This window comes from Acinonyx jubatus, chromosome B4, assembly GCF_027475565.1.
Source record: "Acinonyx jubatus isolate Ajub_Pintada_27869175 chromosome B4, VMU_Ajub_asm_v1.0, whole genome shotgun sequence".
Lineage (NCBI taxonomy): Eukaryota > Metazoa > Chordata > Mammalia > Carnivora > Felidae > Acinonyx > Acinonyx jubatus.
Window position 1 is genome coordinate 11,387,285 of NC_069387.1, and position 26,682 is coordinate 11,413,966.

Genomic DNA, 26,682 nt, shown 5'->3' on the forward strand with positions numbered 1-26,682 from the left:
TGCTTCAGTGTTTCTTCCCTGCTGAGTCCCTTTCCTAACAAGCCCATTCCCTGGTAAAGACGGGGTCATTCCATGGTAGACGGGAACAAGAATAGAAGAGGTGAGGCAATCCTCCTGCTCTGGCTTTGTGTCTCCAATTAGAGATGTTCCTATTTAGTGAGCCCGTGTGAGCTCTTGCATTTGAGATATGGCGTCCTGCCCATAAGTATTAAATAAAGCTTCCACATGGGCTCCAGGAGGAAGGCAGCAGAGTCCCTCCAGGGAGATCCCCAGTGTCAGTCTCTGGAGGTGAGAAGAATGTCAACATTGTATAAATGCCTCATTATCAACCAGAAGAGGCTTGAACACACACATTAAGGTTAACAAGCCTGTTATCAACAAGTGGCCTTATTTTCTAAGAAAACAGAGAACAATAGAAGGTTGTAAAAACACTGACTCTGGAAAATAAAAAGAGAAATACTAAAGTAGATTTAATTCTAGTTTCCAGCTGCCTAGTAAGTGGGAAGCTAGGAAGGTGCCCCCAAGTTTGGTTAAATGTTCCCTTTGGGACGAATTCAACTCCAGAGTGACATTACAAACCATGGATCCTACACTTTAACTCAGCTGCTTTATGTCACTCAAGGCAAAACCTAGAAAGAGTGTCTACTCTGTAATCCATTCACATTTTGTTTTCCGTTTTTTTAAACAAAATATAGAGGGGTCAATGAACCTATGTTTTGATTCCAAGGAAATTCCAAGCTCCTTTGTTTAGCAAATGCTGATCTGGTGAAATGTGGTAGTCTCTCCCTTTTAGTGACCACAGTGTGTGATAATGAAAGAATTTTCCCTCTAATTTACTGAACTATGCAAGCTGTTTGCTCAGAAATCTTTAAGTTTTTTATCAGTATTTTGTGGCATGAACTTCCACCCACAAATACCCTATGGCCTGTAAATAGCGCAAGCAAGTTTTTCTTTTATGCCCAATCTTGTTCCATTTTGTTCTGGCCGATCCTTACATGAAAACACATGGGAATGCACAGGCTTTAACACTCTCTGCGTCTCACACAGTCCCTGACCTGGCAGGTATGTGGAGGGCTTCCTACATGGGAGTCTCAATTCAGTCCTTGAAGATGCAGGATGTGAACACGACTTCATGTCTGTTGTTTTTGTTTTTGTTTAACATTTTAGTGAGAGTGTGAGTGTGGGAGGGACAGAGAGAGAGGGAGACAGAATCTGAAGCAGGCTCCAGGCTCTGAGCTGTCAGCACAGAGCCCGTCGCGGGGCTCGAACCCACGAACCGTGAGATCACGATCTGAGCTGAAGTTGGACACTCAACCGACAGTCACCCTGGCGCCCCATGACTTCATGCGTCGGAAGGGCTTTCTTCTCACAACCTTTTGGCTCATTTCAGCTTACCTGGTGTGCGTCAGACATCTGTGGACTAGGAGCTCAGCTGTCAGGAGAGAACAGAAGTCCCCTCCTACCCATGAGCCCTGCCGGAAGAATGGGACCTCCCTTAAGAGGTTAGGACTTCGGAATCTTCCAGAAGTAGGGGAATGCCTACTCATGATTTGAAAAACATCCCCTGTGATTCCGTCTGCCTTCCCATACTTGCGTGAAACTCTTGTTTCGTGTGACCGGTTCTTTATCCAAAAGAAAGTCTGATTACAGTGAAATAATTGGAAAGCTCATTATGAACTCACTTGTCATCTTTATTCACAGCCTCTTGTTTACTTCACTTTCAAAAGCAGTCCAAGGTAACAGGAATCTCTTCAGCCAATTACTTTTCCAAGCCAGAGAATGTGTGAAAACAGCCTCAGTGACAAGAAGATCCCCGGGTGACAGAAACTCTTTATATTAGGCAAGAGAGAGTGGCCTTTCGAACAGAGTGAGTTCATGGGTCCATGGGGACCCTCTGACTTAGATTAGATTAGAGCTTCACCCTCCTGGGTAGCAGGCCCATCTTACATGATGAATTCCCAGAACACCAGAAACACCTCTATTTAAATGTAAGTCAAGATAGAGGCACCTGGGAGGCTCAGTCGTTTAAGCGTCCGATTTTGGCCCAGGTCACGATCTCACAGTTAATGAGTTCGAGTCCCGTGTTGGGCTCTGTGCTGAAGGCTCGGAGCCTGGAGCCTGCTTCGGATTCTGTGTCTCCCTCTCTCTCTGCCCCTCCCCCATTCACACTTGGTCTCTATCAAAAAGAAATAAACATTAAAGAAATTAAAAAAAATAAATGTAAGTGAAGATAAAGAGCGATGCATAGTTTTTGAACACTTAGTAAGCACTTATTTGTGGGGCCCCTGTGTCGCCTGTCTCAGGCTCTGTGACCGGTGGGCGGGCTCTGGGCCCGCAGAGGGGACTGTCCAATGTGCACACTCTGCGGGGTGGAAATTTCTAAGTTGAGGACATCTGAGTACAGGCTCGCGCTGCAGCTCCAGCCCGGATTTCGCCTGGAAACTGCACCTGTGCGTTTCTAACTGCTTGCTTGATATTCCCCTATAAATTTCCTGCAGTTGCCTGAAGCTTAACGTGTCCAGATTCCTTATCCCCCACCCAGACTGGCTTTTCCTGCCATGTCCGTGTCTCCTGCTGGTTACGGAGCTGTCAAAGCCAGAAAAACCCAGGAATCACATTTGACATTTCCGAGGGAAAAAGGCACAGCACTGCCTCCCACCCAGCGGTGCCCCCATTTACTTGATCCTTTGGGCACCTCGCTTCAGCCTCTGAAACGTCTTAGGTTTGTCATGAGACTTTCCCCATTCAGTGCCCTCATCCTCTCTTACTTGAACGATTGGAAGAGGTCCCCTGGCTGGCCTTGCGTCTCCCTTCCAATTCATCCTTCAAGTTTTCACCCAAGTGGAACTTTCCCTGGGAGCCCAGCTGATGAGTGGGCTACACCTGTCTGAGCTCATTCTCATGTCTTTTCGACTTGATTCTTCTCAAACTCAGACCTGATCACACCAGTCCCTTCTATACGCAGTCTTGGTGGGCTTCCCCTCCATCTCCAGGATAAAGATCAGGGTCCTTACTTTTGCATGCCAGACTGGTCATAACGTGGCCCAAACTACCTTTCCAGCCCTGCTGTATACCCCTCCAGCCCACAAACACATTCTTGCCGTGACTTAACCTGCACTTCCATTCCCGAAACGCTGTGCACCTGGGGGCCTCTGGGACTTTGCATTACTTTTTGGTGCCTAGAATGCTCCCACCTGCCTGCAGGGTCCCTTCCTGCCCCACAACCATCCTCGCCTTCTCAGGTTGGAGGGGCACCTCCCAGAGCCTGGGATTATTTCTCATATATTTTCAAATTCTTAGCACCCAGCCAGGCCAGTGTCTGGTGCAGAAGCATTTCTCAGGGCGAACGAATGTAGCAGCAGAGGCAATGCGATGAGATGAATGTGTGCGAACAAGTCGGGCAAAAATCCCGAGGCTGGTGGAAATTGGGCACAGGAAGTAGTACAGGTGCCAGCATCTTTGATGGTGATGGACATTAATCAGTAATGAGATGAAACATACACAGTAAGTCTTTGACGCGTTAGCAAAAGTGCTTATACAGCATTGGCAGACAGGATACTGGATTTCTGCCTCATCCAAGATGTAATCAGTGCGCTTGGCTTCTCTGGAGAACTTTCTGGAAGCTATTATTTGATGTGATTCAAAGGGTTTCTGGAATTTGAGGGTCAGTCTTAATGATCTCAGGTTGACTCATTCCTGAGATTAGTAATAATGTGTCACCTGTTACTTGCAAGTGATACGTGGAGCATTTCTAGGGATTGCTTCCAATGTTTCAGCTTCCACTGAAGTGTCAGAATGTGTACTGTTGGTCTCTTAGGTATCTAGAGGTACCGAAAAGGTGAAGCGTGTGAGCCCTAGGTGCAGTGTGAAGCCCCAAGAATGGGAGAGAAGTGTGCCTGTGGTGGTAGTGCCCAGCGTGTCCAGACTTATTGATGACAGAATCCCTCTTCCCAGACACTAGCGTACCGTAGAACCATGCTTTGGGAAGTCCTGACCTGGTGCGATGTTTTCATTTTACAGAGAGAACAGGTGAGGCCTGGATAGATGAAGGCCATGAGACTAGGAAGCGAGAAAGCTGGGACCAGACCCACGACTCACAGCACCTAGTTCTGGGCACCTCCCTGTGAATCACATGGCTTCTAACATAGGGTTGGAGGGTGGAAAGAGCTTTGTGTGTGTGTGTGTGTGTGTGTGTGTGTGTGTCTGTGTCTGTGTCTGTGTGTCTGTGTGTGTAGTGTTTGTGCTGGTGTCTGCTCACCCTGCCCACCTATCAGTGGCATTTTGCCCCCAGCTACCCACACTTCCAGCACCTTGGGACCACTTCGGGCCACTCAGGGGTCCACGGTGACCCCTGGTGGCTCTTCTCCATCCTCTTTTCTGTGGCCCAACAGGACTTGTACAGTATAATTCCCGTTTGCTGCTTTCGGAGGAATGGTCCAGAGGAGGGGTGTTGTCAGGAGTCAGCTGGTGAAGGAGGGCACGAGGGAGTGGATGCCCTTGGGGCAGGTGTACTGTGGGCAGTTGGTCAGAGCCCACGGCCTGTGTGGCCTGCACTCCTGCCTCAGCCCTGGGCTGCCCTTGAACATGGCTGTTTGTGGCCAACTCCCTCCCTCTCTCGTTGGCAGGGAGCTCTTGGAAACAGGAGTTATTGGGAAACAAAAGTCAGCAGCCTAGCCTCCCCCCGAGGCTCCGGGATTGGGGGCGGGGGCTGTGCCAGCAGCTGTGCCCAGACAGTCTGCGGGGCTCTGGGTCGATGCAGGGGCCGGGAGCCACAGGGCAGAGTCAGGCATTGCCAGGGTCACCCGTGTCCTGACTGCTGGGGGCCAGTTGAGGTCAGAGAAGAAGGCGAACTCAGGTGCTCTTGCTCTGCTTGTTTCTCAGCCACACGCCTTGGAGCCCAGAGCAACCAGAATAGCTCTTTGAGTGAAAACAGGAGCTCCGTCCCCATATCTACCTGAGCAGAGGGGCTGGGACTGGCCAGCATCCTGCGGGTCCCTCTCCTGAGGGTCCGCTAAACCTCGGCCCCGGGACCCTCTGCCCCGCGTGCTGCCTCCTTTCTCCTCCACGCGCCTGCACAGATGCAGCCACATCCAGAGACAGAGTATCTAGGTGTCAGAGAGATGAGGACTCTGGCTAATTATGAGCAGGCCGGGATCTTCTCCACACTTCACATGCTCGGCTGAGCTTGCCCTGAGGTTCTAGAGGCCACAAACATCAGTAGATCAGGCCTTCACTCCGAGATCTCCTGGGTAGTTGTGGGAACCGTGGGTGGTCCTCGCAGGGTGGGGCTCCTGATGGAAGGCAGGGGTTTTAACTCATGGCTTGCTGATGATTTCATTGTTGTTGCTGCTTTTTAAGTTTTTAAATTTATTTTGAGAGAGAAAGGGAGAGTTGAGTGAGCAGGGGAGGGGCAGAGAGAGAGGGAGAGAGAGAGAGTCCCAAGTGGGCTCTGCACTGTCAGCAGACACTTGACTGACTGAGCCACACAGGCGCCCCTTTCCTGACGAGTTTGCTGGAAACACCCTCCCCTAGCAGATCTCTGCTCTACTCCTAGTCCTGAGCCAGTCCAGAGGACACACAGGTTGTGTTTCACGGTTGCAGTTTGTGTGGTAGCAGCTTCTGTTTACTGATTCCCTACAGCATGTCAAACACCGTGCCAAGCGCTTTGTCTATATGAGCTTTTTGAACCACCATAAGGATGCTGGGAGTTACATATTATCATACTCAATTCATAGAAGAGGGACCCAAGGCTCATCTTGCCAGTGGTCCCCCAGCAAGGAAGTGGTGTCCCTGTAGCCCAGACTCAAACCTACCTGTCTGTAGAGCAAACGCCCTTCTACTCTTAGAATGGGCTAATTCTTTTTTTTTTAGCTTTCTGGAGGTGTAAGTGACATATAACATTGTGGAAGTTAAAGGTGTACCCTTGATGATTTTATATATATATACATATATATATATGTATATACACACATACATGCATACATACATAAAATGATATGATGACCACAGTAAGACTTGTGAATACCTCTGTCACCTCCTGGAATTACCATGATGTGGTGGTGATGGTGGTGAGAACACTCAAGAACTACTCTTTCAAGTATATAGTACTTGCTAACTATATTGTCACCATGCCTTACTCACCTTATAACTAGAAGCCGGTGTGCCCTGACCGACTCCTTTCCGTTTTTCCCTCTAGCCCCTGCCAACCCCCATTCTACTCTCTGTTTCTGTGAATTTGGCTCTTGGAGATTCCACATGTGCGATCATCCAGTATTATTTTTCTCTGACTTAGGTCACTTAGTGTCATGGCCTTGAGTTCCATCTATGTTGTTGCAAATGGCAGCATTTCTATACCTTTTTCGTGGCCGAATAATATTCTACTATACACACACAACATAATTTCTTTTATCCATTCACCCACCGATGGACCCTTAGGTTGTCTCCATGTCTCGGCTACTGTGAACAAGGCCACAGTGAACTTGGGGGTGCAGATATTTCTTTAGGCTCCCGATCTCATTTTCTTTGGGTATATCTTCGGAAATAGGACTGCTGGATTGTATGGGAATCTAGTTTTAATTCTTTGAGGAACCTCCATACTGTTCCTCCACAGGGCTGTCCCACCAACAGCGCATGAGGGCTCCCTTTTATCCACATTCTTGCCCACACTTGTCGTTTCTTGTGTTTTTGATTATAGCCCAGGCGAGAGGCAATATCTCATTGTGGTTTTGACTTGCATTTCCCTGATGATCAGTGATAGGAAGCACCATTTCGTGCACCTGTTGGCCAGGCCATTCTTGATTGTCCAGCTGACCACTGATGAAGAGGAGAAATGTCTGAGACTCAGCAATAAGCTGGAGCCTTGCTGTCCACTCCTCGACGAGGAGAAGTTAATTTATATTTGACTGGTTTTCCTTTCCTTGAAACAAAGCAGGGGAATTGGTTGAGGGAGGAAGTCATCTTCCTGTTAAAGGCTAGTGTGGTGCCCATGTTTGGTGGTCAGGCGATGTAACTTGGGGGTCGCAGGGAGGGTCTGAGGTCTCACTGGGTGTACAAATTGAGTCATGAGGTTCGTTCTCATCTCTGTGCCTCAGTTTCTCCATCTGTACAAAGAGGCTGATGGCGGTGCTTATCTTGAAGGTTAGCGTGAAATTAAATGAATTAAATCCCATAAAATACTAGGAACAGTGCTTGACTTATATGTGCTCAATAAATGTTACCTACTTGTATTAGTTGGCATTTTTTGTGTATTATTCTTTTTTGTTTCTTTTCCATGTTTCTGTGCTCCAATACTTCTTTTGTTAAAAATATTTATTTATTTATTTATTTTGGGGGGCACAGGGGCTAAGAGAGAGAGAGAGAGAGGGAATCTCACTCTGCACTGACAGAGTGCAGAGCTTGACGTGGGGCTTGAACTCATGAACTGTTAAGGAGTGCGGATATCATGACCCAAGCCGAAATCAGGAGTCGGATACCTAACTGACTGATCCACCCAGCAGTCCCCCTAGTACTCCTTTAAATAGTTCTAGAAAATCACTAGTTCTTCTGCTAACATCCTGTACCAGTGGAGCCAGCAGTGTGAAATATCGTGAACAGATGTTCTTCGGGGAGAATGAGTTTAAAATGAGGAATCCGAAAGTTCTGTGCTGTGGTTGGACCTGTAGGAGTTCTTTCACTATTTTGTGGCCTAGACCACTCTAATCTCTGACCTCTGGGGCAGAAGATGTGCCTGGAGGTCATAGACAGCTATTTGCAATGGGTTCTAAGGTCAGAAGAATCATTTTGCAAATGAAATCTTCAATGGTATAATCAAGGTTCATTTTCACCCTTGGAGGATAGTGGATTACAGACATGAAGCTATTATCCTAGTGATGAGGTCTATGTGATTGATCAGAAAATAGTGCTCTGTTTAGTCTCTCCCAACCACTGCCACGTGTGGCACTTGGGCCAAATCACTCACCTTCCAGGGCTCCCACTGTGCCTCTAGGGCAGGGCTGACAGCACAGGCTGGAGCGCCTGGCACATTTGGTACCAATCCCGCTGTCCTTCCTGCTTGGGTTGACCTTGGTCCATTGTCCCCACCTTGCTGAGCCTCACTTTCCTGTGCTCAGTACAGTGGAGATCTGGGTGTCCTGCCTCAGAGATGCTGTGAAACTGACATGAGAACATGCGCTCAGAGTAAAACCTGCATTTCCTGGGCTTCAGACTTCCGGCAGCTCAGTCAGTAGAGGCTCCTCATTGGCCTCGTTGGCCTCCTTCACACCCCTGCACAGTTCAAGGAACAGCCACGCAGCAATGGAGAGCCTGGGAGACTGGCCTGAGTACACAGCTTGGCCCCAGAGGGGCCTCTTGATTCCTTGGCAAGTACATTCTGATCCTTCTGCAGCAGAGACCTGCAGCTGCCCTTCGGGGCCAAGGGTTGCAGATTGGGCTACGGAATCTGGGGATCAACCAGAACAACTACTAGAACTGATAAATGACTTCATTAAGGTCACAGGATATAAAATCCACGTACAGAAATTTGTTGCATTTCTATACGCTAGTAATGAAGCAGCAGAGACGGAAATTACAAAAACAGTCTCATTTACAATTGTACCCAAGATAATATAATATCTAGGAGGAAACTTAACCAGGAGGGTAAAAGACTTGTAAAAATGCCTCTGCTATCCAAAGCAATCTACACATTTAATGCAATTGCACCAAAATACCACCAGCATTTTTTCACAGAACAAAGAATCCTAAAATTTGTATGGCACCACAAAAGGCCCTTGAAAAAGAAAAGGAAAACTGGAGGTATCTAATTCTAGATTTCAAGTGATACTATAAAAATATAGTAATCAAAACAGTATGGTACTGACACAAAAACAGACGCAAAGATCAGTGGAACAGAATAGAAAACCCAGAAATAAACCCACATTTATATGGTCAGTTAATCTTTGACAAACTGGGCAAGGATATGCAATGGGAAAAAAAAACAGTCTCTTTAACAAATGGTGTCAGAAAAATGAGACAGCTACATGCAAAAGAATGAACGTGGACCACTTTCTTACACCATACGCAAAAAGAAACTCAAAATGGATTAAAGACATAAATGTGAGACTTGAAACCATAAAAATCCTAGAGGAGAACACAGGTAGTAATTTCTCCAACATTGGCCTTTGAAACATTTTTCTAGATATGTCTCCAGAGGCAAGGGGAACAAAAGCAAAAATAAACTATTGGGACTATGTCAAAATAAAAAGCTTCTGCACAGCAAGGGAAACAATCACCAAAACTAACAGAAAATGGGATTACGTTGAAATAAAAAGCTTCTGCACAACAAAGCTGTGCAAAACAATCACCAAAACCAACAGAAAACCTATCAAATAGGAGAAGATATTTGCAAACAACATACCTGGTAAAGGGTTAGTACCCAAAGTATATAAAGAACTTAGAAAACTCAACACCCCCAAACCCAATAATTCAATGAAAAAGTGGGCAGAAGACACGGAAAGACATTTCTCTAAAGAAGACACACAAATGGCCAACAGACACATGAAAAGGTGCTCATCATCACTCATCATCAGGGAAATGAAAATCAAAATCACAATGAGATACCACCTCGCACCTGTCAGAAGGCTAAAGTCAACATTTTAGCGTTTAGATATTGATGAGGATGTGGAGAAAAAGGAACCCTTGTATACTGTTGGTGGGAATGCAAACTGGAATAGCCATTGTGGAAAACAGTATGGAGGTCCCCCCCCCCAAATTAAAAATAGAAATGTCCTACAATCCAGTAATTACAGTAGTGGGTATTTACCCAAAGAATACAGCAACACTAATTCTGGAAGATACATGCACCCCAATGTTTATAGCAGCGTTATTTACAATAGTCGAATTATGGAAGCAGCCCAGGTGTTCATCAACAGATGAACGGATTAAAAGGATGTGGTATAATTATCAATGGAATATTATTCTTTCATGAAAAAGATTTAAATCTTGCCATTTACAACAACATAGATGGAGCTAGAGTATAATGCTAAGTGAAATAAGTCAGCCAGAGAAAGACACATACCATATGATTTTTACTCATGTGGAATTTAACAAATAAGACAAATGGACAAAGGAAAACAAAAAAGAGACAAACTAAGAAATAGACTCTTAACTATAGAGAACAAACTGCTGGTTTCCAGAGGGGAGGGGGTTGGGGGCTGGTGAAATAGGTAATGGGGATTAAGGAGTGCACTTGTGATGAGCGCTGGGTGATGTACGGAAGTGTTGAATCACGATATTGTACACCTGAAACTGACGTAACATAACAAACTAACATAAGTATAGTATGTCAGCTATATTGGAATTAAAAACAAAACAAAACAAAAATAAACAAAACAAATAAAAACAAAAGTTCAGGGGTCAGTGAACACCAGCTCTCAGGAACAAAACTCACATTTTCACCTCCATCCTTGGCGTATGTCTTCTCTGACTCAATTTTCTGTTGTTCTCTAAAACCCAGGAGTGCTTAGGGAGCACCTGGCACACAGTGGTTAACACTCAGATAGCAGTGGTGATGGACACCTGAACTTGGAATCAGAGAATCTGGTTCTTAGAGGCGCCTTCCATACAAAGCACATCCTCCATCACGTCACAGACATGGCCCCTGAGGCCCAGTATTTTCCATTTTGGCATTTATTTTGTCATTATCCCTGTGAGCTGGGTCTTCCTATTTAGATGGGGGAATAGACAAACTCCACCTCTCAGTGAACACTCAGCGAAGGAATTGACTTCAGCCCATGAGTAGTATTGAGTGAGAAAATGTGTATGCACTCTCCTCTTAAGGAAATGGAGTCAAATCTCTTGTGAATTGCACTCTGGGGGTCATATCAGGGATTCCATTCTTGGACTCCCAGCACCAGATTGGTGTGGGAACATCTTCAGACTGGGCAGAACAGGTTTCAACAAATGTCATTTCTTTCATTTCCCTCCCTCCCTCCCTCCCTCCGTCTCTCCCTTCCCTTCCCTTCCCTTCCCTTCCCTTCCCTTCCTTCCCTTCCCTTCCCTTCCCTTCCCTTCCCTTCCCTTCCCTTCCTTCCTCCTTCCTTCTACCCTTCTTCCTTCCTTCCTTCCTTCCTTCCTTCCTTCCTTCCTTCCTTCCTTCCTTCCTTCTTCTCCTCCTCCCCTCCTTTCCTTTCCTCTCTTGTCTTTCTCTCTTCCCTCCCTCCCTCTCTCTTTTTCTTTCCTATGGGGCTTTGAAGCCAAATACAAATTTACCACCTGCATGTCCCATTCCCTCATTAGTGAGGATACTCCAGTGCTGACTGTTCAAGAACCTTCTAATAAACTATCCCACAACATCACTGTAAATGGTAAACTGTTGTTGAGAATTGTGGATTTTGTAATGAGAGGAATTCAGAAAACCTCCTAGGCCACTTAGTGACGTGTTAATTTCCCAGGAATGTCTCCCCTGCACTGTTCACGTTGACTGAGCATCCCTGAGCGTGTACCGCCTCCACCACAGACACAAAAGCATAAACCTTCCAGCAAATTCCTGGCAGGCTCTAATTACCCTGAGGATCCGGAGCCAGACACAGCTTTGCAGACTTGCTCTGATGTATCACGGCACTTTCCTACCCAAACGCAAAGATACCTTTGCTTTTACAACCAGCAGGAGTTCAAACCCAGAGGACACTTTTTATTTTATTTGGGATGGGTGGGGGGAACCTGAGATTTCATAACAGAACAAAACAGATCCCCCAGAGATAATATATAGATACCAATGAATCCATGGAACTAAGAGCAGATTTATGTCAAGTGTTTTGCTGTTTATGTGGAGAGATTGAAGATCGTCAGGCTTTAGGTAGCATTTTTTCTCCTTTCATGCTGCATTAATATTTTCATGAAACTGGTGATAAGAAGGAACCATAAGTTGTGTTTTACAACAAAAATCCAGCCCCACGAGCCTGAAAATTGGTACTTGTAAAGAACCAAGTAGATCACAGTTAAGAACCATTCCATTTTTTTCAACAATGTCATCAACAAGAGCTTGCATTGAGATTGCAGAACATTCACTTGGACAGGATGCCCCTGCCTCTCCATCCCTCTGGTTTTTTTCCCCTCAAACGTAGGTGCAATCACGTTTTTGGGCTCCACCAACTGAAAAAGACATGGTGGGGCCATGATGGTTACATGTGTTGGCTTCAGCGCCTGCCCTTTGGAGTTGCTACCAGTGTGTAATCTTGGGCAAGTTATTTCAGCTCTGAAAGTGTCAAGTGACTCGTGGGAGAACTCATGGGGTTGGTGTAAACAGCAAAATGGAATCATCCGTGCGAGACACTTGGGACAATGCCTGGTAGAGCGTAAGTGCCAGTAGCGGCTGTTGATCATTATTGTTTTTTTTCTTGTTTCTGTCATCCCATGTCCTGGTCTTCCAAGTCCTTGCCCTCTAGCAGAGGGGACACATGAGGAGACAGGCATTCATCTGTGGTGGAGGTGAGGTCAGGCGGTCTTCCTGGAGGAAGCAACCCAGCTGTGTCTTAAAGGCCGTATTGCGAGGATCAGGGCGAGAGCTGTGGGAAACACCCAACATTTCAGGGCCTTGTAGGAGAAGTGAATCTTGTAGCACCTGAGTAAACGTGCTTAGAAACAAAAGAAGAGTCAGCAGAGGGCCCCAGCAGCTAGGCAGGAAAGGAGGTTCAAGAGGGAGGAAATGATCACCCATCAGATGCTCTGGAGAGCTCGAGAAAAATACAAACCAAACAGTGCCAGTTGGATTGAGTGACAGTGAAGTCATTTGGCTCCCTAAGGGCCATTTCAGTGAAGTGGTGAGGAAGCAGCCCTGTGGTGTGCTGGTAAATGTTTAACAATGGGCTCTCTTGTAGCTTCGGCCCACTTCCATGGGACAAAGACTCCCAACCTGGCTGATCTAAAGCTGAAGGTCACTGGATCAGGCCTGGAAAGAGATGCTCAAGATCTTGACCTCTGCATCACAGCAGGTGATACGGCAGAAATGGGCAGCAGATGGCTTTAAGTGTCACGTTCATAAGCTTTCTGTAGATGGATATGAACAAGGTGATAATCCATATGCTGCCTCGGTGCAGCTGCCTTCAGTGAATCGTACTGCTGACATGTGGCCTGATCCCTTCTCTTGGGGCACACCCCCCGATTCTAGGGTACCTTCTCCCTGCGTTCTCAGACCCCATTCTGTCATCTGCCTCTCAGAAAAACCTCTTTGCCAATACGAAACCTATCATTGAAAATGGAAGAGTTTGAGCATGAGTTGGTCCATTTGTCTCTAACACTTTTTGGGGCAGAGTATGTCCTGACCCACCGACACAAGTCTTCAGGTCCACTTGGCAGGGACGATCAGGAGTGGAAAGAGGACACTGTCCTTCTCTGTGTGGCAACCCAGAGGGATGATGATCTGACTCTGGGCTCAGAAAGCAATCTTTTGATCTTTATCTAGTTTCTCAAGTAGACTTCTCTTACTTGAATGGAAAGAGACTGTCCAACTGACCAGACTTTTTTCTATCTACTCGGTGGTTGCAAGCCTCGATTTAGACTTTCCGTCTGGCGCATTGTTTCCTTTGAGTTTGGTTAATAGCATTCAAGACCTGAAAACTCCAGGGGGGAAAGATAATAATAGCAAACGCTTATATAGTACTTAGTACATACAAGGCACTCTTATGAGTCCTTTTAAAAAAAATTTTTTTTGGCATTTATTTTCAAGAGACAGAGACAGAGTGTGAGCAGGGGAGGGGCAGAGAGAGAGAGGGAGACACAGTATCTGAAGCAGGCTCCAGGCTGTGAGCTGTCAGCAACAGAACCCAATGCGGGGCTCAAACCCACGAACCATGAGATCAGTTGAAGTTGGACGTTTAACAACTGAGCCACCAAGGTGCCCCATAAGTCCTTTTGTTTAAATCCAAACAAGAAAGAACCCTATGAGGACTCCATTTTACCGATGAGGAACCTAAGGCACAGACATATTTAGTAATCTGTCCAGGGTCACACGAGTACTAGAACCAAGATTTGAATGTTAAGTATTTGGTTCCCAGTGTTCTAACCACTACCATATGCTGGCTCCTAATGGTGAGTTCCAGAATAGAGGGAGACCCTGAACTGTGGGGCCCCATTCAGATGCAGAGAACCTGGAAGAAAGATTCCATTTACACTATGGAGAATGCAAGATCTCTGCTGTCCTTGGAAGGGGTGGAGCAGAGGCCATCCTAGGGCCCGTAAGAGCCTCTTTGCTTCATGGGAGCTCTACTGTTCCCACTCCTGCAGCTGCACTGCCCTCCCCTGGTTCCTTTGGTTTCTGGAGACTTCTGCGATTATTCTGGCCACAGATATCTGCTTCCTGGTGAGGAGGCTCAACCTCGGCCCTGAGATCACATCTCTAGGTGCCTGCCCAACTAATGGGCCCTACCCTTCCTGTGCCCCTAATCCCCTGGATACTCCAGGAGAACGTCACCGGAGTTTCTCTTTGCCCCACGTTCTCCTGAGAATGCCTTGTTTCCGCACTTCCCTGGGCACTTTGTGTCTGAGGCTAGACCACTAAGAGGCTAATAGAAAGGGATCTGGGGTGCAGGAGCTAAAAAGTTACTCCTCTTAAGACTTTCTTGGGCTCTTCAGTACCTTAGGAGAAGGTGACAGGCTTGTGCCTTCCATCATCCCTCGTCCTCGGCCCTCACACAGATGCCCCTGGGAGCTGTGCTTAGTGAGCTTCAAAACTCTGAGCTGGAAAAAAGATGACAAGGCCCCTTCAGGGGTTATGGAGAGGCCTCACTGAAGAACAGGGTGACTCTCAAGGCAGAGAGAAGGAATGCTGTCCCTTGGCATTTTCCTACATCTGTGGACTCAAGTCTAGTTTTAGTCCTGTGCATTTGATGGTGTCCTGGCTGTAGCAGGAGGCTCTGGAGCAGGGACAAGGGACAGCCGGATTTCCCCCCAGTTGTTCTGGTGGAGGAAGACCTTGGCAGAGAGAGAAAGGGGGTGGTTCTCCTCATGGAGGTCACGTATTCCCTGGTGCAGTCTGGGTGAGTCACTGTCCTTTGTGCATTTAGTGTTGTCACCTATATACAACGAAAGGCTGGAGCTCTTTGCTTCCGAAACACCGCTACACTTAGAATTTTCATGATTTTGTTGACAGGGGAAAATTCTTATAGAGACTTTTATTGTTAGCATTGTTGTACTTATAAAATTCAGATCAGTCTACTCAGGGCGCATGCCTGAATCCTATAAGGTAAATACATGACGATAATTCATTTTGGAGGTAATATCTTTAGGGGCTAAGATTACCAGATAGAATGAATGACCCCACTTCTGTCCCAAGACTTGACTAGATGGTGTGGTGTGGGTGCCTGTGTCCTTGATGGCAGGAATAAGGGTGAATAAAGCCGGAGGCTGAACACCCACTTTTCCCTATAGGTTCTACATAATTCATCCGAGCCTTCTCCAAGGGCTCAGATTTCAGCCTCCTTAATAAGCCCTTCCTCTAGCAACTTCAGGGCTTTGAGGAACTTTTAAAAAGCTCTTTCTGCAGACAGGGGTTTGGGAATCCATATGCAGTAAAGTCTCCCTTCCAAACTGGTCTCTAGGTGTGACAGGTGGCTCCTGAAACTGGGTGGCTGGTGCTCCTGACAGCACCCCGCTTAGCGGGAATGTCACAGCCTTAGCCGCAGAGAACACAGGACAGTGTTGATCAGAATCCTCATGCCCATTTCCATCATCTAAAATGTGTGAAGTGTGGCCTTGGAAACTGTGAACTTTGTTTTGAAACTTTAGAATCTCCTTTAGTGCTTCTAACCATACGGTTGTGGAGGGTCAGAGGGATTTTTTTCTTGTTGACAGTGACCACTTAGCTTTGTTAACTCCCTTTCTTCCAAATCGACTGGCTATGTCTTTTTTTTTTTTTTAAAGAATAAAAAATTAAGTGAAAAACCGTTAGAAGAATGGTAAGATTTGAGGGTATTTACCTAAACCAAACTGAAGCTAAAGGCATAAATTTTACATATTTTATGCCTCTGTTGATCCTATTTTTGGTTGGGATATGTAACGGTACTTGGGATGCTGTGGAATCATTGGTGCATAAAAATGTCAGGTGAGGAGTTCCTAGACCACCATCTGAGTAACACCCCCCAGTGTCGGGGTGTAACTTGCCAAGTTGTAGACAGGACGGCCAGTGACGGAGAAGTTACTACCTTCTAAGGCAGCATCCTTTATTTTGGGACAGTTTAACTATGAGGAAATTCATTCTTAGGCTCAAATCCCTGGCTTCACAGACTTTTCCCATTGTTACTATGTCATAATGCTGACAGCGATGGATAATTTTTTTGAGTCCTTACTGTGGGTCAAGTGCTCTGCGTGGGACTTAGTGTATCACCTCATTCCATCTTGGTAAGAATTTTTCAAAGTAAGCAATAATACCCCTATTTTACAGGGGAGAAAACCGAGTGGTAAAAAGGAAAATGTGTCCTGCCCAATGAGTGCGGGAGGCTGATTCCAGCATGTATGCTGGAACTCTGAGTTCTTCTGCTTCTCGGGGTTTCTCTCCCACATTTCACACCGCCCCCCGTTCGTCGCTTCCTTCCCCCATCAAGTATTATTTCCATACCCCTGCTCGTCTCCTCAGTATTTGGTTTAGAGATATCACTGGAGTTGACTCCCAACACTTCAGATGTGAGCCGATCTTTCCAGTGAACGTACAATAGGACCCCTCCTTGCCATTTCTGGAGCAAGTGTTGAAGTGGTTCAAGAATCACGCTTTTTTGGCAGGCACGTCACATTTTTGCTCTACTTGAGTTTGTTTTCAACTGAAATCCCCAGGATCTCCATCACCACCACCACCACACGCACACGGTCTCCGTCAACGTACAGCCGCTAAGGGAGGCAGTCAGCGTAGGGCGTGGCCAGGGAGCCAGACTGCCGGGTTCTCAGACCACATAGCAGCCGTGTCCCCTTGACCACTTGTCTGACCCTCTCTATGTCTCAGTTTGCCCGTCTATAAAATGGCATCATAATAGTGCTTGTGACCTCGCTGGGTGGTGACACTGGCATTCGTTAATACTTACAGGCACTTAGCACAGAGCTTGGCATGGAGCAGGCGCTCAACGAATGTCATTTTTGTTTCGCCCAAACTTAGTTGCTCTTGCTCTGAGATCACTGATGAAAATACTAAACTGTGGATTTACATTATGTACACGTTCAACTAAAGCAAATTCAACCATATGCATCTCTCTTTCATGTGATTAAAAGTACTGTGAAGTTATTTTTTGCACGTAGCGTGTGCTCTCTATTATGCAATATCTGTAGTTTTCTATATTACTGAGTTCTAAATATGTATTAGTTTAATGGGCTGAATATAGAAAAATGTGTGCATCCTACTTTATGGGCAATGGAAAGAATTTTCGAGGGAAATTTTGACTATCATGTACATAATTTTTGCCTTTCTGGCTGACTTGAGAGCCTGGCTGCTTTGTAAGTTGTAACTGAGCCTACGGAGAGGGGTCTGTGAGAGACCCCCGGGACACTCCATCCTGCCTTCCTGAAGGTGACTGATTGCGCATTTGTGTGCTCCTGCCCCACACAGCCCATCGGCCGTGCAGAAACCCACGTGGAAGTGGTCTAAGGCTCCAGGCTGTCAAAAATACAAGAAGACAGCGGTATCTCTTGTCCTCTGCTTCTTGGAGTAGCAGCCAGACCACTATTGTGTTAAACACTGCTGACCAGGAAGAGTCAGCTGAAAGTCTCCAATCTTAAAAGAAAGCCTGTGCCCTAATAATCACGACACAATGTGGTGAGGGAAACTCATTTGGTGACTAATCATCAAGGCAATGGGTGTTCTCCGGGGATGTAGCGTTTGAGGTCAGTTTTAAGGGTTGGTAGAAGCAGCTGAGAGGGAGGATTGAGGAGTGGCGCATAGGAAGCCCAAGAGCCTAGAAGGGTATTTGGGATGAGCCAGGAGCCTGTGACTGGAGGGTGGGAAGGAAGAAGCAGAATGGGACAGGCAAGATGCTCTCGGGTGACTCAGTGTCACTGATAGTTAAACTCAGAAGAAGCTCAAGTCACTGCTTTTGACTCTTGATAAGGTTTTTTGGGTTTTGTATTCCTTTTCAGTCTAAATATAGAAGTACATTTGAGTAATGAATCCATCAAGTGTAATTTCTAGGAGAGAATTATTCAAGTTCTTTCCCCCTCTTCGGAAATGGAACTGAGGGAAGGACTGTCTTTCTGCATGTGTGTTTGATATAGAATTAAAAATTGGGAAGGGAATGCAAAGAAATGAAATTAGTTCTCATGTTTGGGAAGTAGGATTATGGGCAAACACATATTCCTTTGTTTTTAAATGTTTATTTGATTTTTTTAAATGTTTGTTTATTTTTTGAGAGAGAGGGAGACAGAGCATGAGCAAGGGAGGGGCAGAGAGAGAGGGAGACACAGAAACTGAAGCAGGCTCCAGCCTCTGAGCTGTCAGTACAGAGTCCTGCGTGGGGCTCCAACTCACGAACCGTGAGAAGATGGCTTGAGCCGAAGTCGGACACTTAACCCACTGAGCCACCCAGGCGCCCCTATGTTTCTTACATAATATTTTGAAATTGAGTGAATAATGAAACTTAAATTGTCTTGATAAGTTATTATGGAAATTAACATTTAGTGATTTTCCCATTCTCCAGACTGTTCTAAATCCTTTCTATGCATTACCTCATTTAATTTTCAAATCAGCCTCTCAGATAGGTACTGTGTTTACCTACCCATCACAGTAAAACCCAAAGGGCAGACCGGGCCAATATCTTGACTAAAGCTTTACAATGAGAGAGTGGAGACCCAGAGTGGGGACCCGGGAAAATGTGCCTCCCAAGTCCACACACTTCACCACTAAGTCACATGACACCCACTTGGTCGTATTTTTAAATCAATCACCTGTGTGTTTTGGGGGCAGGGCAGGGAGACTTGGTGGCCAGAGATTTACCTTGGGATTGCTTCTGGCTGTGTCCCGTCACAGGAGCTCAAGGCATCTTCTAATCATCCAAGCCCTTTACACCATGGGCATCTCATAAGCAGGGTGAGTAGTGGACTTTTTTCCCTCAGGACACACGTGGCCTAAGTAACTATTTAGAATAGTTATTGGTTGAAAATGCATTTATGTTTTGCAATATAGTTCTAGGGTGCCAAGGAAACATGACTCTTTTAAGCCTTCTGACTGATAAACTGATGCTATTATTTCTTTTTGGAAAAAAATTTTCCCACAATGACCAAAGCAAGGCATGTTTTGTAGGCGTGTTTCCAATTAGGATAAGGGTATAGGGAGAAAGAGGAAAAACATTCAGAATCCCACATTCCAGAAATTCCCACTGTTCACATTGGCATCATTTATGGTAGGTATTACCAATCATCACGTTTTCCTCCTGGAATGTATTAATTAGCCTCAGCCTTTCCTTGGAGTGAGAGAATGAGCCACTGTGTTGATAGACAAATGTAAGTGTGCTGATGGCCAGCAATTGAGGAAACCATGGCCGGGCAACTTGTATCTCCTGCTTCTTGAAGAGCTGTATATTAACTTTGAGGAAAAAAGTAATTTTCTGTCCCACCTGCATCTGGGTTCTGACCCTGAAACCAAATGCAAAGGACCCTGAGTGGTGCACATACCCTTCCTTCAGCTTTTCCAGATGCTGAGACCCCTGGACATCATTTTTCGCTCCTCCAGATTGCAGGTCTCTGATTCACCAGTGACGAAAATATTGGATGGTCGCAAAAGACAGAAATGAGAAGAAAATACCAGTGTCCCTGAAATGCTGTATCCACAGGCAAAATTCTTGAAATCCTCATAGTGACTTTTCAAAGTTGGAAGAGGGAGCGATGTGCTTTTCAAACCACTGGTTTTGTTGCATAACATCAATAATTGGAACAGAGCAGTTTATATTTATTTGTTTCATATGGATTCATGTTGTTTTGGACCCAAATATTGAGAGGTGGCTTAAGTATTTCATCCAGTCTCTAGCTTGTCGTTAGCAGCAGATTCTAGGCTCTTCTCTGTGTTAATGATTTTTAAAAATCTTCATCGTCTTTGATCTCTGTTCTTCCTATCCCCTGATAGCCACCATGATGGATTTAATGTATCTCTTTAAAACATGCGCGTCCTCCTAAAATTTGTCATTTTGTGGTGTGTGTGTGAATGAATTTGTGTTTTCATTGTTTATTTTTTTTTAAAGTTTATTCATTTTTTAGTAGTCTCTGCATCTAACGTGGGGCTCAAACTCATGACCCCGAGATCAAGAGTCACACGCTTTTCCGATGGAGCCAGCCCAGTGTGCCCCGAGTTTGTGTTTTTATTTTCATGAGTGGTATTCTCAAAGAAACTCCATTCTGTCTCTTACTATTTTTAATTCACACTGTTTCTAACATCTGGCCATGTGACTATATTTCCCTCTAGTTCACTGATTTTCAGCTGCTTTCGCTCCATTTTACTCTCCATCTTCCTAGTGGTGGATGTCTGGGTTGCCCTGGTGTCCTGCGTCCTTGAGGAATATCACAATGCTCAACCTTGTATAAGCCCCTTCGTGGGCTTGTGGGGGAACTTCCTTGGGTCTTATATTCAGGAGAAGGCATACGTATACTTAATTTCATTAATTTCATTAAGGATTGCCAGTTTTTAATTTCTAATAATGTATCATTTTATATTATTAATTAATAATAGTTATATATGAAATATATAATATAAAATATATTGTATTGCATATTAAAATAATATATATTATTTTAAATAAATTATGTTATTAATTGATAATTATATTACTACCACATATATTAATAATAATTTTCAATGTTTATTCTATTTTTTTAAATAAGTACTTATTGAGCACTTTATGTGTGTATCACATTATCCTAGGTGTCAGGAGGGATGCATGACAAAAAAACAGGGATATATTCTCAACCTTAAAATGCATGCGAGAAGAAAGTAACAGTAAAGAGACTCTATGAGTCATCATGCAAATAGTTACCATTTATTGATGATTTGCAATGTGGCAGGCATTTACATGCATCATGTCAGTCCTCATAACCTTATGAGTGTGTGTTATTCACTCCATCTTACTGTTAAAGAAAAAGCAGTTCAGCGTGGTTAAGTAAATGGCCCAAGGATGCACAGCAAGAGTGATGATAGTGCTGGGGTTCTAAATCCAGGTCGCTTGCTTATGCCAAAGCCTATGCTTTCACTGCTGTGTAGCACTACCTGTCAAGATGAGATGCCCATTTTTATTATTTTTAATTATTTTTAAAATGTTATTTATTTTTGAGAGAGAGAGAGAGAAAGAGACAGAGTGCAAGCAGGAGAGGGGCCAAAAGAGAGGGAGACACAGACTCCGAAGCAGGCTCCAGGCTCTGAGCTGTCAGCACAGAGCCCAGCACGGTTCTGGAACTCACAAACCATGAGATCATGAGCTGAGCCGAAGTTGGACACTTAACTGAGGTGCCCGAAGATCCCCATTTTTAAAGAAATTATTGAGTCTTGGCATATAGCAGGTGGTCAATAAATACTTGTGAATTATTGATTAAATGATAGTGTTTCGTATTTTTTGAGTAATATCTGCTAAGCTCTGTTTAAATATTTAATGTCTAGGGAACTTTTACAAATCACAATAATTTCATGAGGCTGGTGTTATTTCTATCACCTCTGTTTTACTCCCGAGGAAAAAAAGCATAGAAAGGCCTAGAATAACTTGACCAAATGCACACAGCTAGATTTGTAAAAAAAAAATAAACCTCAAACATTTTATTTTGAGACGATTATAGATTCATATGCAATTGCAAAAAAATAATACGAAGTGATCCTATGAAACTTTTTGTCCAGTTTCTGCCAGTGGTAACATCTTGCAAAACTGTACTACAGTGTCACAACCAGGATATTGACATGGCTACGGACAAGCTACAGAAGGTTCCAGCATCCCTTATGGTACCCTTTTGTAACATACCTACTTCTCTCTGTTTCCTCTCTCTCCTTAACTCCTGGCAACCTGTAATCTGTTCTCCATTTTTATAGTTTTACTTTTTCAAGAATGTTATGAAATTATATGTGTAATTAACATGTATAGATGTACATAAATTAGCATCATAATGTTATGCCTGCATATATAAACTTTTGGGATTTTCTTTGTCATTTAATCTTCTCTGGAGGTTCTTCCGGGTTGTCACACGTATCAGTAGTTCATTCCATGTTATTGCTGAAAAGTACTACATGGAGTAGGTGGGCCATAGTCTGTTTATGCCACCTACCACCTGAAGGACATCTGGGTTGTTTCCATTTTTTAGACTATTAAAAATAAAACTGCTTATAAACTTCAGTGTACAGGTTTTTGAGTGAACATAATTTTTTATTTCTCTGGGATAAATGCCCACAAGTTCAACTGCTGGGTTATATAGTGGTTACATGTTTGGTTTTTAAGAAATTGCCAAACTGTTTTCCCAGCGTAGCTGTACCATTTTGCATTCCCACTAGCAGTGAGCGAGGGATCCACCTCCTTTGGGTTACCAGCATTCGGTGATGTTACTATTTTTTATTTTAACCATCCTGATAGGTGTGCAGTGGTCTCTTATAGTTTCAATTTGTATTTCTCTCATAACCAGTACCGTTGAACATCTTGTCATGTGTATTTTTGCCATCTATTTATCTTCTTTGATGAGGTGTTTCTTCGTGCCCATGTTCTATTTGGATTGGTTGCTTTTTTAGTGTCGAGTTTGAAAGGTCTTTATACACTCTGAGTATATGACAGTATATAGCCTGAGTATATATACTGTATATATATAGTATATACTGTGTGTATATTGTGAGTGTATATATATATATACACTGTATATAGTATATAGGACTGAGGGGGTGGACAGCCCTTTGTTGGGTATGTGGTTCACAGATAGTCTTTCCGCTCTGTAGCTTGTCATTCTTCCTCCTAACAAGGTTTTTTTTACAAAGCAAAAGTTTTTAATTTTAATAAAGTCTAATATATACATAGTATATATATAATATATATATAGTAAATCTGTCATGCTTTTGGTGTCCAATCTAAAAACTCCTTGCCTACACTTAAATCCTAAAAATTTTATTTTACCTTTTTTTTTTCTAAAAGTTTTATACTTTTAACTTTTACATGTAACCTCATGATCCATTTTGGGTTCATTTTTGTTATAAGGCCTGAGACTTTGGTCATGGTTTTTGCTGTTCTTGCCTATTGCTTCCATATTTTCTTCTTTTGCCTTTTGCTCCATTTGCCCCAGCACTATGTGTTAAAAAGGCTTTCTTCACTGAATTTCTTTTGCACCTTTACCAAAAATCAATTGGGTATATATAGGTGGGTTTATTTCAGCATTCTCTGTTCTGTTTCATTGGGCTGTGTGTCTACTGCCCTGTTAGTACCACACTGTTTTGATAGTGTAGCTAGATAGTAAGTCTTTCAAGTCGTATTATTCCTCCCACTTCTCTTGAGAAATCCTCCTTTTTCAAAATTACTATTTAGCTGTATCCTAGGGTTTTTTTTTTTTTTTGGCTGTTTTACGTGTAAATATTAGAATAATCTTGTTTACATTGACAGAAATCCTGCTGTGATTTTGATAGGCACTGTGTTAATTTGGTATATTGATCTGGGGAGAATTGACATCTTTGCCATGTTGAATTTGCTATTCCATGAACATGGTATGTCTCTCCATTTCTTTAGTCAGAACTGTGTCCTTTTCATTATACCAGTCCTCCCCATGTTTTGTTGGATTGTTACCTCAGTATTTTTTTTCTGAGGGGTTGTAGATGATATTGTATTTTCAACTGGTGTCCATGTGTTCACTGCTAGTACAATTGACTTTTGCAAGTTTTTCTTGCATCCTGAGATCTTGCTGAACTCATTTTTTAGTCCTAAAAGTTGTTTTTTTGGTGATTCCTGGACAGTTTTGTATTGTCTTATGAGGCTTTAGATACTATTAAAACCTTCTATTTTAGATGGCTTTTCTGGCACTACTTTAGCAGGTGCAGGGGGTGGGTGCTACCTGATTACTGCCAGGTGGAGGTAGATAGAGGTCCCAGTTCACCACTAGGTTTCCTTACTGGGAGGGTGGCTACCATTACTGCTGGGTAAGGGGGAAAGTTTAGCCTATCTGTATGGTTTCCACTGACACTGCATGGAAGATAGGGGCAGGGGATGGGAGCAGCCCTTATTACTAGCCAGTGGGTGAGGCACCTTGGTATAGCCTCACAAGGTTAGAAGTCTAGGTTCCCTACTTGGCCTTTGCTGGTATGGGCGATGATGGGCCACATGTTTTTTCTGTGCTATTTAGCTGTTGTCAAGTGGTTATTGTCTAAAAGTTTTGTCTTGCTAGCTTGCTGCCAGCCTAGTCCTTTGGCTAGAGAGAAAGCGGGCTTTGTTGGGCTTTTTCAGTCTGTACCCATTGATGTTTCTGGGTTGCCACTTTTCCCAGTTCTGAATCTGGGATATATGAAGCACAGAGAAAACCCAGGGAGGTCACCACCATGTTGTGCCTCAGATCCTGAGGTGACTAGCCAGTCTGCCTTTTTCCCTCCACCCAGCAGCATCTTTTTATGTTTGTTTCATATCTAATGCCCAGGGTTTTCACTTGTACTTAGCAGAAGAATAGGAAAAATAGGTCTACTCCTTCCTCCTGCAAGGGTTGGGTGGGGGCGGAGGTGGACAGCTGGATTTCAAAACCTATCAGTTTGGCACCTGGGCCCTTGTGCCTCACCAGTTTGCTCTAGGGAAAGGAGAGAAGCATGGCTGCACTGGTCAGGGAGGTATTTGAGTTGGTCGGAAAACGGGTTTTGAGAAGTAAGGCCAAAGTCCATTTTTCTTCCTGAAATAGCCTGAGTAGTAGGGAGGAAGGAGTGAGTTGTGTTTGAAAAGTAGGAAAGAACCTGGCCCACAGCAGTGAGGGCTGTGTGGGGACATCAGGGTGCTCCCATTAGGCTGGAATGTTCCTTGCTTTAGAGATGACAAACTCAAGATGAGTAGTAGCCGGGGTGCCTGGGTGGCTCAGTGGGTTAAGCATCTGACTTCGGCTCAGGTCATGATCTCGAGGTTCCTGAGTTCGAGCCCAACATTGGGCTCACTGCTGTCAGCGCAGAGCCTGGAGCCTGCTTCGGATCATCTGTCCCCCTGTCTCTCTGCCCCTCCCTCCCTCACGCTCTCTCGCTCTCTCAACAATAAATAAACATTAAAAAAATAAATTAAAAAAAAAAAAGATGGCAGTAACCAAAATGTGCTTCCCCCCTTCCTCCCTTCCTTTTATACAGGGGGTCCTGTCTCACTTAGAGAAACAAATCTCCAGGTGCCTGGGTGGCTCAGTTGGTTAAGCATCTGACTTCGGCTCAGGTCATGATCTTGCAGTTCACGAGTTCGAGCCCCGCATTGGGCTCTGTGCTCATAGCTCAGAGCCTGGAACCTGCTTCACATTCTGTCTCTCTCTCTTTCTGCCCCTCCCCTACGTGTTCTCTCCTTCTCTCTCTTTCTGTCTCTCAAAAGTAAGTAAAACATTAAAAAAAAAAAAAAAAAAGAAAAGGGAAAACAAATCTCCTGGTCCAGGTGAGGCTCGTTCAGCTGGTCGTGAATTCTGCTGAGAGGTGAGAGTGACACGTGGTTTCTTCCCATTTATCTGGAACCCCCTAAGCCTTAATTTCTTCATCATGCTCCTTTGATGGTTGTTGTGAGAATTAAATGGCATATCAGGTAAAGTATCCAGGACTATGCCTCCATGGACGCATGACCTTGGTTGCCAGAACCTTCCTTCCCCTCACCCAGAACTCCCTGTGTGCAGACACACGCTCTGCTTCAACTGTCTGACGCCTCCTGGAAATCTGTGACGGGCTGGCTTTCCAATTGCTCGGATTTGGTATGTCAGAGTATAGTAGAAGCCATCTGTGGATTCACTGGAGGCTTTAAACGATTTGCTAAGATTACACGTGGACCTGTCTGGGATAAAAGTCACATTACAGTAAGTCTGGACTTTTAGTAGAGATTAGGCTGGGGTCCCATATTTTTATCAAATTACACCTGTATGACTCTTAGAGATCAGCCAGTTCAATCCTTTTTATTCAAGCTTTGCTGCTGTTGTTGAGTTTTTGATAGGAAAACTAACATACATTTATTATAACACATCGGGTAATGCAGAAGTGTATATGGAAAAAGTTAATAATCTACCACACTGCCTCTGTAATCTTTAATTTCTTCCCTCTGAGGTAGCTAATGTTAACATTTTGTTGTTCACCATTCTTTTCTTTATACGCCTAAATTCATCTACCTCTGTTGTTAGTTTTTGTTTTTAAGTGAAAGCTGTGTCATTCTCCTGTTTACACCAAAATCAGCTTTCTGCATTTCACAGTATGTCACGAACATTCTTGTGGGCCTCTACGTTATTAAACATTTTTAAAAAATATTTATTTTATTTTTGAGAGAAAAAGAGTGTGAGTGAGTGAGGGGCAGAGAGAGAGAGAGAGGGAGACACGGGATCTGAAGCAGGCTCCAGGCTCTGAGGTGTCAGCACAGAGCCCAATGTGGGGCTCGAACTCATGCACCTCTAGATCATGACCTGAGCCAAAGTCAGATGCTTAACTGACTGAAACACCCAGGCACCCCTGCATTATTTTAAAATTTAACTTTACTTCTGTCAAAGCAAGACACTTGTACATAGTTTTGAAAATCGATAGTAACAATAGACTAAAAATGA

The 26,682-nt window shown here is 44.3% G+C and overlaps 1 protein-coding gene across 7 annotated transcripts in view; it reads left to right on the top strand.

The window, feature by feature from the left end:
- Nucleotides 1-26,682, top strand: part of CAMK1D (calcium/calmodulin dependent protein kinase ID) — a 503,116-nt gene that overhangs the window by 272,814 nt on the left and 203,620 nt on the right. Inside the window, exon 1 of one of the 7 annotated variants that reach the window (XM_027073426.2) lies at nucleotides 15,936-16,368. The exons of the other annotated variants lie outside the window; for them this stretch is intronic. Within the exon in view, the coding sequence (XP_026929227.1) occupies nucleotides 16,280-16,368 (89 nt within the window). The 5' untranslated portion in view covers nucleotides 15,936-16,279. Of the gene's footprint in view, nucleotides 1-15,935; nucleotides 16,369-26,682 lie in introns of those variants that run through there. 7 annotated transcript variants of the gene reach the window in all.